This window comes from Aquarana catesbeiana, linkage group LG02, assembly GCF_042186555.1.
Source record: "Aquarana catesbeiana isolate 2022-GZ linkage group LG02, ASM4218655v1, whole genome shotgun sequence".
Classification (NCBI taxonomy): Eukaryota; Metazoa; Chordata; class Amphibia; order Anura; family Ranidae; genus Aquarana; species Aquarana catesbeiana.
Window position 1 is genome coordinate 183,396,759 of NC_133325.1, and position 16,794 is coordinate 183,413,552.

Sequence of the window (16,794 nt, forward strand, 5' to 3'; positions counted from 1 at the left end):
CAAGCGGATTTCTAAATATTGTATTTCTCTATATAAGCTCAGTTTGCTGGTGAAAATAAGTGTGAAATGCAAGACTCCGGTGGGTGTACAAATATGTCCGCTTGCCGCTGTCACGTCACATTTGGCTAAGCATCACATTTTTGCTACTCGCTGGAGTGCGCATGCGCAACGCCGCCATATGCGTTCCAACACTGTTGTAAGACCACTTTGCCACGGGGCCCCTCGCGGGCTTGCTTTGCTCGCCACGCTTCTCTCAGCATAATCATAATCCAGCTCTATGTCCACTTGGATGGTGGGGCTTGAACCTGGACTCAGGGGTGTGGCCACAAAATTCTGCGCAAGCGCAGATCACCAGTGTTGGAATGCATATGGTGGCGTCACGCATGCACAGTCCAGCGGGTAGCCAAATGTGATGGGTCGCCATATGTGACGCTACACCGCCTTCTCACTGTATCCTTACTGCGGCCGAGCGTGGGGTGTACCAAGATGGCCACGACGGACCGTCACAAAATCTGACGAAACACCGGCAAAGTAATCCGTCTTTCGGCTATAGCGTGGGCAGGAAGCTGTTAAAAATGAATGTCACCTAAACACATATGGCACATTTTGCCACTTCTGCAGTGCAATTTGGAAACGCAGAGATGCTTCCTGCGATCCTAAATCACCAAATGTGGAAGGGGCCTCAAGAAGCTGTATGGCCTTTTGGATCCACATGTAAGAGACCATAACGTGCAGAACCGAGATATGGATGGGGGAAATGTTCTGAGATCGGGGGGGTGAGGGGTGAAAATCCCAAGGACCTGACCCCTCATAAGAATACCATTGTGAACAATATACACGCCCTCAGAATAAGTATAGTGAGCTAACGACAGAGAGAAGACCGTGTGTCCGGGGAACATTATCCCCGTTTTCCGTTGCTCCGCCGTTACCACCACCAACCCTCCGCCATGTACAGATTTCACTCAACATCCCCCATCACCACAACAAGGACCACAACTCCCGGCATTCCAAGCGCGCCTCAGCCGCCAACGTCACTCCTGACCTCACGAGCAAACGTCACCAGGGGTCGCCATGGTGACGAGATGACGTAGGAGCTAGTGACAGTGGTGTTCTGAACCGGCATCCCTCTCCGAGGTCAGACTCAGAAGTCCGGAGCGAGAGGCGGCCCCTCCTCAGCCAACACTCCGTCTGAAACGGTAGCCCGCCGTCTCCCCTCAGAACCTGAATGGCCGCCAAATGCGCGGGCCGCTTGAGCGGTGTGGGGGCGCGCTCCCTCAGCGACTTCGTCGGGCTCGCGACATTCCAGGGGTTCCGGGGCTGCCGGACGCGAGCGCAGCGTCACCCAATCAGGTGAGGGGAATTGTGGGGGGGCGCGCGGCTCCGAGGCGGGGCCTGGGGGGAAGTCACGTGAATATTGTGTAGTGTTGGTAAAATGGAAGCAGGCGTCGGCGGGGTTTATGTGAGGGCCCTGGGAGGAGGAAAACTTTGTACATTGTAGTTCTAGGTACATTCTCAGTACACACTAATCAGTACATCCCTTTCTGTGGGTCACTTAATACTTCTCCCATTCCTCCATATTCCTGAGTAGAAGTGTGTAGAGTAGCTTAGTCTCGCCTTATTCTTTGCTCAGCTCTCATAGAGGAAGGCCTTGTCTGCTCCAGCATCACATATGAACATGGAATGTATCCCATAGCTCACACTGTGTCTGCAGACCCTGTTAGTGTTCGGTTTGTAGCTGGAGTGCACTCATTTCTACCTAACTGGCTCCATTACACTGCAGGGTCTCCTTGGAGTCACCATGGTGTTCATACTGCCAGCTGGGGCTCTCATTCTGTGCGTGCCAAGCGTAGGGTGTGCCAGAGGGTTCTTCTCATAGTTCCTGCGTGGGTGCCGTGTTGGGGGAGTCCTTGGCACAGTGTGGTCCAGGTCCTTTTTGTGCCTAGGGTGTGCATACACAGTGTGCCTGGGGGCCTTAGCATTGTGCATGCTCAGGTACCATGGATAAGGGTGCACAGTGTGGCCTGGCTACATTGCATTGTGTCCACCTGGGCGCTTAGCTAGGGATGTGCATACGCAGTGTGCCTGGGGTCTTTGGCATTGTGCATGCTTGGGTACCATGGAAAAGGGTGCACAGTGTAGCCGGGGTAGATTGCATTGTGTCCACCTGGTTGCTTATCTAAGGGTGTGCATACGCATTGTTCCTGGGGTCCTTAGCATTGTGCGTGTTCAGGTACCATGGATAAGGGTGCGCAGTGTGGCCAGGGTACGTAGCATTGTTTCCACCTGGGTGCTTAGCTAGGGGAGGACATGCGTAGTGTGCTTAGAACGCACATGGGCAAGAAATCAAAGTGTTATAGCAATAGCACAGTGTGCATTATCCAACTGGAAGCTAAGATGAAGTGGAGCAAAGAGGGACGCAGGCTGGAGATTTTTCCAGGTCTTCCTGAAGCCACCTTGATGCGTGCGCTCCAAGCTGGGTCATGCTCATTCTGGGTGTGCTCTGACGCCATGCATAGGGCACACATGTGCAGTAAACCTGGGGGTCTTAACATTGCCCCTGCTCAGGTACCATGGAAAAGGGTGCACAGTATGGCCAGGGTACATTGCATTGTTTCCACCTGGGTGCTTAGCTAGGGCAGTGAATGCGCAGCATGACTTGGGTCTTTTTTGTGCTTGTAGCTCGCATGCGCAAGGAATCATAGGACGTGTAGCTCCAAAGTGTTATAACAGTAGCAGTTAGAACTGGGTGATTTTCTTCAAAAAAAAAAAAAAAAATTCTGCCATTTAAAAAAAAAAAAAAAAACTCAATTCACGATTCGAATCGAGGTGTTTTTTTTTTTTTTTTTGATGGACACCGCGCCGGTCCTGAGGAGCTGCGGGCAGGAGTTTTTAGGCGAGGCCACAGCTTCAGCCTAGTCCACAGCGTCCAGCCTCGCCAAAAAACTCCTGCCCGCAGCTCCTCAGGCGCTGGTCCTGGTGAAAAAAAAAAAATCAATTTGCTGAAAATTTTAATCTATTTGACCTCTCAACTCGATTCAAGATTTAAATCGATTTTTTTTTTTTTTTTTTTCCCCCCAGCCCTAATAGCAGTGTGCACTCCCCGACTGGAAGCTAGGGTGAAGTGTAGGAAACGGAATGGAGATTTTTCCAAGACTCCCTGGAGCCACCTTGATGTTGGGTTGTTCTCATTCTGGGTGTGCTCTGACACAATGCATAGGGCGGGCTTGTGCAGTGGGCCTTGTGCCTGCTTTGATATCATGCATAGAGCACAAGTGCAGCGTGGCCGGGGTTCCTTAGCATTGTATGTTATAAATGTCACTCGTGCAAAGTATCAAAAAAAAAAAAAAAAAATATATAAATGTGGGTAAACAAATTCCCAATACTGGAATGCTGCAGCCTAATAGTAAATACTACCGATGTACTGCTCTTCCTCATAAATGTACATTGTGTGTTGAAACCAAAATCCAAGTAAATTGCTGATGTGCTATTTAAATCCAATTATTCAAAAAACAACATATTCATCAGTTCATATAATACTTATAAATCGAAAAAAGTGAAAAATGGATCCAGTGCATAGACTCAAAAGCAAGTATGTTGCCAGTGAAAGTAGTGAGTAAAAAGTTCATCAAAATTAGCCAAAGTGCTACGTGCTTGTGCAATTGCCACTGCAAATCAAACGTACGTGTGTGCTCCCACCAGGGTGCAGTCTCACCTGTGGGTGTGGACCCCCTGAACTTATGCCAAGGCAGGGCTACAAGGCTTGTGTATGTATGTTAGTCCACTCGAGGGCATGGAGTAAATGCGCCGCTAATCCAACGGTAAAAGGCCGCTAAAAATAGCGGCGTTTTAAAGCCGATGCTATGGGTGGCTCGTTGTGAAAGGGCTCTAAATGGTTTTAGTTGTAGTGTGCAGGTAGTTGGGGTGTAGAGAAAAAAAATAACCTTGTGATCAATCACCATTTTTTTGGCTATGGAATGAATGGAAAAGGAAGTCCCATTGTTTGCTAACTCCCTTTGTGAACTGTTGTATTACTGTTTTCTGGTATTTTTGTTTGGGCACTGTTATCTAACTCATTTAGTCATGTGTACAAAAAGTCCTGAACATCACTTGGTAAAGGGGCATTTTTTAATCCTTTGTGTACCCAGGCATCAGATACAAATGTTTACTAGGAACCTTTGTCTAGGTATGTATGATTCCAGATATCCATCAGTATATACACTTTTTAGATGGTGACTGCAGCATGATTTTCCAATACTTCACATTTATTTACAGTATACATTATCACAGATCTAAGGAACGTGAATTGTACATAAGATTTAAAGCTGGCAATAGATTTTAGAGAACAGTCAGCTGTGCAAGCACACTTTAATTCTCTCAAATTCTTTTGGTCACAAACAGCAGTCCACGGTGTCTGTTCTGCATATGCAGGACTTACTGAAGGTGCTCAAACATTAAATATTTCCTAGGTTATCTGAAACTGCCTGAAGTCTAGTCACATTGAGGGAGATTTACTAAAACTGGAGCACTCAGAATCCGGTGGAGCTGTGTATGGTAGCCAATCAGCTTCTAACTTCAACTTGTTCAATTAAGCTTTGAAGTAAAAAATCTGGAGGCTGATTGGTTTTTATGCAGAGCTGCATCAGATTTTACACTCTCTAGTTTTAGTAAATCTACCCCATTTGGTCTCCAATATATCGCTATATGTGTATACTGAACATCTGATGGCCCCTAGCTCAGTATATATGTATACAAGGGGAAACGATCCATCCAATACATTAGGTTATACATGAGTTATTTGTAGAGAATATATAGCATCCCCCCCCCCCCCCCCCCCCAAGCTTTAGTTTTATTGTACATGTCACCTTCAGATATCAGTCTCTGTGAAAAACTGCAGGGAGACATACCTAAACTGATTAAGCAATTGTGTATGAATTTTGCATTAAGTAAAGGTAATATAAGAGGAGGAAGGAAGTATAGGGGTTTTTTTTTTTTTTTTTTCGGCTCCAGTATGTAGATGTAAATAGATCAGCTTGATGTGATCAATCTATGGATTTATGTTAATCCTTTAATAAAACCGTTTATATAATCTGGAATAATACATAGTACATAGACGCAGCCATATTTGCTCATTGCATATGCTGACAGTTTCTCCTGCTGTGCAGTGCTTCAAAAGTGGTGTCCATCAGCTGATGAAAACAATGCATTCCTTCTAGCTGATATCTTATCTCAACAGCTGTTAGGGAGAGTCATTGTGATGGCTAAATTACAAATCTATACATTCACTGGACCTTGCAGTCTGCAGCAATTAACAGCTATAAGGTAGCTGCCCCCCCCATCCCCCATGAAAGTGAAGAGGTCACATTCAGCAGGCAATGCTGCCGTGTAATCACCCCCCCCCCCCCCCCACCCCGGCCTCTGCAGCTTAAGGGGGAGCAGTTGGGGGCCAGTAAAAACCTAGCTACCCTGCATGTTTTAACCTCTCCCAACCACAAGTGTAAGCAAGGCCTTGCCTTGTAAACACACCCTTAGCATGCAGCATCAGGAATTGTAGGAGTTAGGCTGGCCATACAGTAGTACATTTACATTTTTATGAATATTCCCGTCATTACCACTTGATGACTTGGCAAAAATGTTGGCATTTAACATTCGATTTTTGAGTGAAGAGACTAGTGTGCATAAAAAAATGCATATCACAGTTTTTTGATAGCTGTACAATCAGGAAAACCAGGAAGTAGTCGGCTCCATGGATGGAGCCGACTACTTCCTGGTTTTTCTGAATGTACAGCTGTTGAGCACAATATCACACCAGCTACGCGGATCGTGTGAGGAGCCTGTGGGATGTAGTAGAACTGCCAGGACTACATACTTATGACGAGTATTACTCCCACCTATATCTTGTAAGTGTTTTTAATCTTGTGCAATAAATGATACTGTTTTAATACTACACTTAGAGGCGCCTCCCCCCCTTGTTTCTTTTATCAGGAAGTGAGCAGCGCTGGATTGAATGAGGGTTTAGGTAAGTAAAAGGGGAGGGGGGTGAGGGTGGATACTGATGCCTAAACAGTTTTACCTTTTAATGCAAGGAATGCATTAAGGTAAAAAAATGTTTAGGTATTATAATCTCTTTTAATAGGGCCAATTTTTCTTGCACTTTTGTTTAACTTGAAGGGTGCATTTTTAGTGTGATGTAGTGTGGAAAAAGCAGTGTGAACAGGGCCCCAACTTGTAGAAATTCATTTTTTGAGAAAACATTTCTATCCTACTCCTTCAAATATTCTTGTCACTATGGTTAAAAATGAACATTGATTTGACTCCACTAATGAATAAAAAAAAAAACCAAAAAAAACACACATTTTCTTAAGGCTGGGTTCACACTATAGAACCCAGCGGCTCATAGCAGGAGTCCGGTGTGTGTTCGATCACCGTATCGGGTCTGATTTCGGCCCGAATTCTGGACTGAAATGGACCAAAAGACACACAGGACTCCTGCGGAGATGTGTGAACCGGCTCCTTAGAGAGCCGCTCACAATCTCCTGCTATGCGAATTGGATGCCAACCTGCGGGTACACTGTGCTACACCCATGGTGTGGTCAAACCGCACTGCATCAGTGTGAAAGGGGCCTAATTGTATACAGTTCCTGGCTGAATTGAACGATTCAGCCTAGGCTCACACTAATGTGATGCAGGAAATGTAGTAAATCCTGTTTCCCGCACCGCATTGCAATCGCACAGCGTCCATGTGATCTGCTGCGGGTGTCAATGTTAGATTAACAAGACACCAAAACGGTTTGCAAAACGCAGTGCGATTGCTGGAATTGCATCGCATGGGTGCAAGAATGAGCTGCCAACACAATAAGGGACATCGCCCTACATACAAAACTGTGTATTGTCCCCTGCGCTACCTGGCGGTGTTAATGTTAAATAAAATAATGTGAGTGAATACTCGCTCAAAAGAGCAGAGAATAAAGGAGTGGGAATTGTTGCACCACAAAGGGGTTGATTTAGTAAAGGCAAATCCACTTTGCACTACAAGTGTACTTGGAAGTGCAGTCTCTTTAGATCTGAGAGGAAGCTCTGAAATGAGGGGAAGCTCTGCTGATTTCTATCATCCAATCATGTGCAAGCAAAAATGCAGGATTTTATTTTCCTTGCATGTCCCCCTCAGATCTACAGTGACTGCACTGCACTTGTAGTGCATAGTGGTTTGCCTTTAGTAATCCCGTGTGTGTATTTTCACAACTGCACGTTCAGTAATAATAAATGTGGGTGGTGTTGCGCAATCCCTATAATACTTACACGTGAAAGCAAAGGATAAAAACATACACCTAATATAAATCAAACTTGAAGGAAATAATAATGTGAAGAATGTGTGTGAGTAACCAGTATATAAACTAATAGTGATTAAGCACGTGTAGCTACATGGTAGCTAGCAAGTGTTGTGTATATATATAGTGTGTGTGTGTATGTATATATATATATATATATATATATATATATATATATATATATATATATATATATATATATATATATATATATATATATATATATATATATAGGCCGCTATATTAATATTGTCTTCAACAAAATGAGGGCCTCTAAACTTCCTGTCACCAGTAAATAAATAGTGAGTTAACAACAAATCCAGTTACCCTGAGGAAGGCATGCCTTAACGCATAGAGAGTGGTTGGAACAGACGGCAGACCCGAAATGACGTGAGCGGTGGTCTCGTCTCCAAACTTTTAACACAAAGGGCCAGTTTACAGTTGTGTAGACTTCAAGGTGGCCAAATGTTGGTGTCAGTAGGGGGAATAGTGCCCTATCATTGGTGTCATTGGGGGGAATAGTACCCCTTTGGTGTCAGTAGGAAGAATAGTGCCTCATTATTGGTGTCTGTAGGAAGAATTGTACCCCATCATTGGTGTCTGTAGGAAGAATTGTACCCCATCATTGGTGTCTGTAGGAAGAATTGTACCCCATCATTGGTGCTCTGTAGGAAGAATTGTACCCCATCATTGGTGCTCTGTAGGAAGAATTGTACCCCATCACTGGTGCTCTGTAGGAAGAATTGTACCCCATCACTGGTGCTCTGTAGGAAGAATTGTACCCCATCACTGGTGTTCTGTAGGAAGAATGGTACCCCATCACTGGTGCCCTGTAGCAAGAATGGTACCCCATCACTGGTGCCCTGTAGCAAGAATGGTACCCCATCACTGGTGCCCTGTAGCAAGAATGGTACCCCATCACTGGTGCCCTGTAGCAAGAATGGTACCCCATCACTGGTGCCCTGTAGCAAGAATGGTACCCCATCACTGGTGCCCTGTAGCAAGAATGGTACCCCATCACTGGTGCCCTGTAGCAAGAATGGTACCCCATCACTGGTGCCCTGTAGCAAGAATGGTACCCCATCACTGGTGCCCTGTAGCAAGAATGGTACCCCATCACTGGTGCCCTGTAGCAAGAATGGTACCCCATCACTGGTGCCCTGTAGCAAGAATGGTACCCCATCACTGGTGCCCTGTAGCAAGAATGGTACCCCATCACTGGTGCCCTGTAGCAAGAATGGTACCCCATTATTGGTATCAGTAGGAAAAATTTACCCTATCATTGGTGTCTGTGGGAAGAATAGTGCTCCATAGTTTGGTGTCTGTGGTAGGAATGGTGTCGTATCAGTGAGAGGAACAGTGCCCCAAGGACCGGATAAAGGCAAGCAAAGGGCCACATCTGGCCCCGGGCCGCAGTTTGGAGACCACTGGTCTATACCTAAGAAAAACAGAGCACTTTATTAGAATTCCAACACGTGGACACTTGTTAGCTGTAGCCATATGTGTTTAGCCATATTAATCACTATATATATACTTGTTCATCACATATTCTTCACATGATTACTTCTTTCAAGTTTGATTGTAAGTAATATAGCAACACCATCCATAGCCCTACATACAAAGATGTACATTCAGTGAGTTACGCTACATATTCAGCCCATTAAAAGTGAATAAATCTATATAAATAAATATAAAAAGTGTATGTTGTATAGGATAACTCCTAAGGCCCCATTCACACGAGGTGGACTCCGTTTCTACGGAGCCGCCTTGGTCCACCGGCTCTGCGGGAGATCTGTCCGTTGATCTCCGCTGAGCCGGCAGATGACAGGTCCCTCTCTGCTCACTGAGCGGGGAGGGGCTTGTCAGGCGCCGCTGCCGCCTATAGAGGGATTGGATGAAAACGGACAGCATGTCCGTTTTCATCAGATCTCATCCGTTCCGTCAGCGACGGACCTGGACATATGGCCCTCCGTCTGCTTTTAGCGGATCGGACAGGGTCGGATGTCAGCAGACATGTCTCCGCTGACATCCGACGCTCCATAGACTAACATAGAGCACCCTTCAGGTCCGCCGTCAAAACTGACAGGCGGACCTGAACGGTCCTATCGTGTGAAAGGGGCCTTAAAGGCGAGAAAAGTCCCCGAAAAAGTTAATACAACAGTCCTTAGATGTGATAAAAGAAGATATTTCTTCACACAAGAGGTGCCAGAATGGATCCACAACCTTCACCAAGTGTGATAGGATATTAGCTTACCAGATGGACATGACCCCCTAATTAATGAGAAGTCATGTAAAGCAGTGTTTCTCACCATCAGTCCTCAAGTACCCCCAAACAGGCCATTTTTGCAGGTTTTCCTTTATCTTGCACAGGTGCTTTAAATCCGAGTCAATGGCTTTGGTATTTTGGACAGCTATTTCATCTAAGAGAAATTCCCAAAACATGGCCTGTTGGGGGTACTTGAGGACTGGGGTTGAGAACCACTGCCAAAAATAGGTAAATGTCACTGGTTCACTTCTTTATCCAATGCAAGGCTGTCACCCACTCCCCCCTCCCCTCTGATATCCGGTGTATTCAGGCTTGTTTGCTGGGATGGATAGCAGCTGCAAGGAAAAGGTCACAATCGCAGAGTTCACATCATCGTGCTGCAGGTAATGCACCCTGGTGCCATTTATTTTCAATGGCACCCCAGTACACCTCCTAAACACACTTTGGTTGCAACGCAGCACTGCAACAGCAATCAATAAGTGTACAGGGGCTGCAGTATTCTTCACTCTATTTTATTTTCTCCAGATGGTGTTGTGCTCTGCTTCCTGACATTATCACTAGGACACCATCTAATGAAAATAAATGTATTTACTAGGGCTGCGGAAATTAACGATTAAATCCTTGATTAATCGTTAATTTTTTTGATTGATCAAAATTGTTTTGATCAGTACTCACCTCTCCGACGGCTTCCGGGTCTTTAGGGAGTTCCGTCAGAGATCCGCGTGACGTCAACGGACATCGACATCACTGGACTCCTCCCCCCTTCCCCAAGTGCCTCCGTCTGCTAATGAAGAGAAGGGGGGAGGAGTCCGGTGATGTCGATGTCCGTGAAATCATAAATTGAGGAAGACGGAGCCTAACGATTTGATCTTACTGGTCAAAGTATTCAGATAAACATCTATGTAAATCCTGGACTTGGCTATGAAAATCAACATATCTGAGGGCTTTCCTGGCTGTAAGTCAGTTTGACAATGAACTGACATTGATTGGTTATCCAGCAATCAAGAAACATTTATGATGAGGGCACTTTTTTCCAAAGAGCTGACACTTTGCTGTCTCAGCAGGTGATGGATGTCTCTGGCTCTCCATCGGTCCCCCTGATGCACAACGGTGCTATTTAAATAGACTGTAGGGTGACGCCGTAGCCCCGCCCCGCCGAGGAAGTTCTGATTGAACGTAACGCGTACAGGGGAGGAGCTACGCATGACATCAGCTAAAAGTAGTTGGATCTGTATGTGCGTTTATAATCGAAATTAATCGATTAAAAAAAAAAATCAATTAATCGAACACGAAAATTTTAATCAGTAACAGCCCTAGTATTTATACATCATGCACAATATGCAGGATGGACCTTTCTGCATGTGGAATTAATAGCTTCATCACGTGTGAACAGCTTTTCTTTTCATCATATGGTGTACTCGTGAGATAGTCTATTGCGGTAATGCACCATCTGTCTAATTGCTTTAGCACCTGTCAATACCTAAGAATTCGATCAGCTGTATAGAGTAAGATGGAGTATATATGAATAGGGTGTAGTCTGCTAGGCTACCCTGGGTTCAGAAGTCTGGTAATTATTCCTTTTCCTGCCAACCACCATTTTCATTCTTTGAGAGGGAAAGAGAATGTGTCATGGAGATGTCCCCTCTCTCCGCCTTCTTCTGACCTCTGGGCTCCTCTTTTCTCTACCCATTGTAAGGCCTTGTGTACACTGCTGCTGGTAAATGGACATTTAGGAGCAGTTGGGCTTTTTTTTTTTTTTTTTTTTTTTCAGGGTGCTGACCCTGAACTCTCCTCTGTTATCTTATCAGTACATGTACACAGGGTCATGTCTAGCCAGTTGCGTTTAGAAGAATTTTTTTGGAAAGCAAAAAAATACGTTCAGGATGGATGTTCAGAGGCATTTGAAATGCCAAACGCCTGTAACAGTAAACATTTCATTTACAGGCGTTTTAATTTTTTAACTATTTGAAAGAAAAAAAATTCTTAACGCAAACGTGGCTTGTAAACGTGGCAAAACGGGTGTTTTTAAATGTCGGTTACTATCTGTCAGGTTAAATTGTTCAGGAGAGGTTGTAAAACGTCCTATGTACATTAAGCCTAAAGCTGGATACACACTGTACAATTTTCTGTAGCTTTTTTTTCCTTTAGATTTACCAAAACCATATAATATGAGGTCAAACCTTAAAGGGGTTGTAAACCCTCATGTTTTTTCACCTTAATGCATCCATTGTATTGTATTGTGAGTAACCTCTTCACTTTCGACATGAGACTAGCATGCCAAAAAAATCTGATCATGTGTACAAGGTTTTAGTGTGGCTGTCTTGGAATGCAACAAGTGAAGTAAGAACTCCTGAACTATGTATTCTGGTTTGATGACTTGGAAATGTTTAAAGCCTCCAGATTGATATTAGCCATCTCAGATTTTTACATGGAAAATATATTTACATTAGCGTGCGTGTTGCCTTTTTTTTTTTCCCCTTTCTTCTCATACAAATGTATTTTTATTTTTTATTTTTTTTAGGCAAAGCAATACTTTCACAATCTTCAAGAATCTTTCCCTCCCCCTGTGCAGATTTGCTGGATGGTTTGGGTCCTGTGAGCCCTGTGGCACATCTGTGCATGCGCCAATGCGTGGAAACTCGTGTGTGCAGATGTGCCAACCGGCTCTGCCTTAAGTCCAAGTGCCAGGCAGAGCCCATAGGCACATCTGTGCATGTGCCATAATGGTTGTGCTTGAAGTGGGTTTGGAGCCTTCCCCTAGCTGTGGGGTGTCCAAACTACGGCCCTCCAGCTGTTGCGGAACTACACTTCCCATGAGGCATTGTAAAACTCTGACATTCACAGACATGACTAGGCATGATGGGAGTTGTAGTTACTTAACAACTGGAGGGCCATAGTTTGGACACCACTGCGGGCCTAGCAGGACTGAACTTCTGCATTAATCTCCCTCTAGTGGCTAGGCTAACCTACAAATTTGCAGATCTACTACTACAGTATAAAAAATAGAGGCACAAGCATGTGAAAAAAAAAAAAACATTTAGGCTTAATTTACACAGGACATTTTTAAACCTCTCCTGAACGATTTAACGTGACAGATAGTAACCGATGTTTAAAAATGTCAGTTTTGCCGCGTTTAGCCACATTTTGTGTTTTAAGAAGCATGTTTTTTTTTTTTTTTTTTTTTTGCAAATGGTCAAAAATTCATCTCCATTAAAAACGCCTGTAAATGCTGCTAAATGCAAGTGCTGATTTTAAATGTGATAGTAGCTGTGGATGGGGGGGGGGGGGGGCGCGTGCAATGTGAAAGTGGAGGGGAGGCATGGGTGAAGGGAGGTATGTTACATGTTGCACCATAAATGTGGTGCAAATGCCTCACCTCGACATAGAATGTATGTATAAAATGTAGGTCAGTCATGTGTCTTTAACCTAAAATCGATTTTATTTTTACACACTTGCACATGTTGTTATTATTATTATTCAGGATTTATATAGCGCCAACAGTTTACGCAGCGCTTTACAATATAAAAGGGAGACATGTTGACATTATTGGGCAACTTTATTAAGCGGATGTGACTTTCACAAAATATTCATTTACGGAGAAGCGATGTGGTTGCAGGGATCTCCCCTGCTTTGCTATTGTAGTCTGACAGTGGGGTCTGTCGGAATACAGGCCCGACCGGCTTCTGTTGAACAGACAAGGCTACATACGAATTAAGATTCAGCCGGTTGCTGCCAAACTGGCCAAATACCTGTATATCCAGCTTTAGCCTGCTGACTCCTGATACGTCCGTTTTTAGCGAGTCCTCCCTCTGGGCTAATCTACAAATCTCCATTTTTAATACAATAACAGAAGTATAGAACATACTCATAAAAATGTGATAGTCATAGGAAAATTTACTTCACTGTTAAACACTACAGTAAAAACTCAATGTGCTCACTGAAAGTACACTATAATTTCCTTTTTTAGGTTGGTGCCAGCTCATTGCATAAGCCTTTCCTTTTTAAGTATGTATATTTATTCTTTCTACAAAACATTTTGTGTGTTGATCTGACCATTAGTGCATATCCATATGCAATAGACATATTTGTTCATTTTTATTTTTCACAGTGACAAGTTCACTTTCCATTTTCCTAAAATGCTTAGGTGGAACTGATTACCCAGTGAAGAAAATAGTTAACATTTACTGGCCCTACATGGATTGAAAATCGTCTGGCTTTGTTGGATTTTGCTTGCTCGTTCAGTGCTCCCGGGTATAGTTGGCAGTTTCATATACTGTGTGTTTCCAATCGATTTCAGATTAATGAAAATACAAGTTGTATGTAATGCACGTGAATGTGCCTACCATCACTGTAAGGCTCAGTTTACACTGCTGCAATCCCAAAATTGTGTGACTTGCTTGCGACTTTTGTGATTTAACCACTTGGCACTTTCACCCCCTTACTGACCAGACCAACTTTCAGCATACAGTGCTGTTGCACTTTGAATGATGATTGTGCGGTCATGCAACGCTGCATCCATATGACATTATCATTTTTTTTACACAAATAGAGATTTCTTTGGGTGGTATTTAATTGTTTTTTATTTTTTCTAAACAAACTAACCCCCCCCCCAAAAAAATTTTGAACAAATTTATAACAATTTGCAAATAGGTAATTTTTCTTCTGCAATGATGGGTGCTGATGGGGCTGCACTAATAATCAGTGCCTGATTATTAGTGTAAACAAGGGATATGCTTCTGCCTCTGGGTGTCATGCTTGTGGCTGTCAGTCTTGCTGTGCCTCATGGGACTTGTAGTTCTGCAACAGCTGGAGGTCTGCTAATTGCATATCCCTGGTGTAAACAGGTTTGCCAGTTAATGGCTCTCCTTTTCTCCCACAGACACAGCATGGGAGAAAAGGACTGCCAATAACTGGCAAGTCTGTTTACATGTAATCAGCTGTGATTGGACACAACTGATCATGTGGTAAAGGGCTGCTGTGATTAGCCCTTTACCCTGATCTGAGATCAGCTGTGTCCAAAGAACACATCAGTCACAGAGCTTGCCCAATGCGCATCACAGGATGTGGGGTTCTGGGAGGATGTCTATTGATGCCCATCCCGGAACTGGAGGACCGCACTATAGCGTGGTCGACAAGTGGTTAACATTGCAGTTTATGACACTTTAAATCGCACCAAAGTCGTAGAAAAGTATTGCAGGAATCTCCTCCCCCAACGCTGTAACTTGAGTCACATTAAGCAGGCACCCATTGAAATAAATATATTTTGATTCATCATGCAACTTTGTGTCGCAGTGTAAACCGGAGCTTGTAAAGGGCCCCAGAATCAGTAGGAAGGACAAGTCTGATAATTGCAGCATGAGAACTGACCAGGGTGTATTCTCCTGCTTAGTGTGGTCAGTTTTTAGGAAAGCATAGGGACTGGCAGGATTACTGGGGTTTTCTCATAAAGGAAGCAAAGAGAACAAGAGACTTTTCATACAAGTACATGGTACAGCAGGCACATATTAGGAATATAAAACATTGAGCTTACATACTCTTCAATTTCTAATGGCCGTGTTCCTTTTAAGGGGACCCTGTCAGCACAGGTTCTTTCTTTCTACCAGGGTGGATTTGATTTAAATCACGATTTAATTTAATTAGTAAAAAGGCTTGATTTAAATCATCATTTTTAAAGAGCAACTGTCATCTGTCCTGCAGTGGCTCCTACTCTGACTGTTGTTGACTCACCGACAGTCCCATTCACTTTAATGGGACGGCTGGTGATGGGGCAGTGACACAACAAGGTGAGGGACGTGGCGGCAGCAGGTGAGTGGATGCCCGCTAACAGGCGCTGCCATGATGGATCTGAAATGACAGGTGCTCTTTAAATGTAAGGACTCATTCTTGCTGGTAGTTGGGAAACCTTAGTTTTGCTTGCAAATATTAAACATTCTATTTAGAATAATAAGCTGTCAGGTTAGTAAAACGGCAATATCAGAACCAATTCAATCATACAGTTTGTAGTGGTGCATAGATTTCCAAAACAATGGGATAAGGGAATATTCCTGAACTTTGGTTTATCTCATGGTTACTGTGAAATTGTGTGAATGCATCAATGCAGTGCATGTTGTCGCAGCTCGAGAGCTTGGATTCATTGAATGAGTTTACCAAAAATGTAAATATTGCAGAATATACAGCCTCATGCTACATAACTAAGCTCCATTTCATGCTGAATAAACTAAATTATTAATGTATCTTAAATGGGAAAAATATCTTTAGATAGATCTTTACTCCAAAAGCATTTTATTAAAACAAATTTGATAAAAATCAAAAAAATCTATTTAAATAAAAAAAAAAAAAAATCTGATTTTTTTTTTAATCATTGATTTATATCCACCCTGCTTTCTACACAATAACATACCTGCTATAAGATGATCAGCAGCAGATTCTGGAAATGCCTCCACTTCACTGCTCTCCAACTGATGCTGCAAGTATTCCAGACTTCTGGATGTGTGGAATACCTGCACCCCTGCCACATACTTTTGTTTCTTCACTGGCGTGTACATCACCGCAGGACATGCAAGTAATGGAGAGGAAAGAGTGTGCAGTGGGGGGGGATAACAGATATTCAACCGATCTGAGGGATTAAATACTTGTAGCTGTGTTTAATCATATGGGCCACTGTAAAGGTATTTCCACTGTTCTTTTAGCAGGTATTTTATTGTAGAAATAATCCTGTGCTGACGGGGTCACTTTAAAGGAGTTGTAAAGGCAGAAGGTTTTGCATTTTATGCATTAAGATACAAAACCTTCTGTGTGTAGCAGCCCCAGCACCCCTCTAATTACCTACTTGAGCCACTTCTTTCTCCAGCGATGTCCACGATCCCCTCAGCCATACAGGACACTCCTCCTGATTGGCTGAGACAGAGCAACAGCGATTGTCAGTCAGCCAATCGGGGAGAGAGGGGTGAGGCCAGGTCAGGGCAACATGTCAAAATGGATACACGGAGCTCTGACTCGGCTTGGTGCCCCCTGTAGCAAGCCCATGGCTGAGGGGCACTCAGAGGGAGGGACTAAGAGCCGCAAAGAGGGACCCGAGAAGAGGAGGATCTGGGCTGCCCTGTGCAAAACCAACTGCACAGAGGAGCTAAGTATAACACGTTTGTTATTTAAAAAACAAAACAAAAAAACAAGCCGCTACAATCACATTAAGGTTAATGCACG

The 16,794-nt window shown here is 43.8% G+C and overlaps 1 protein-coding gene across 1 annotated transcript in view; it reads left to right on the top strand.

The window, feature by feature from the left end:
- The first annotated feature begins 1,043 nt into the window (after positions 1–1,043).
- Positions 1,044–16,794, top strand: part of COQ10A (coenzyme Q10A) — a 67,738-nt gene continuing 51,987 nt past the window's right edge. The window contains exon 1 of the mRNA XM_073614003.1: positions 1,044–1,350. Coding sequence (XP_073470104.1) covers positions 1,226–1,350 — 125 coding nt within the window. The 5' untranslated portion in view covers positions 1,044–1,225. The remainder of the gene's footprint in view (positions 1,351–16,794) is intronic.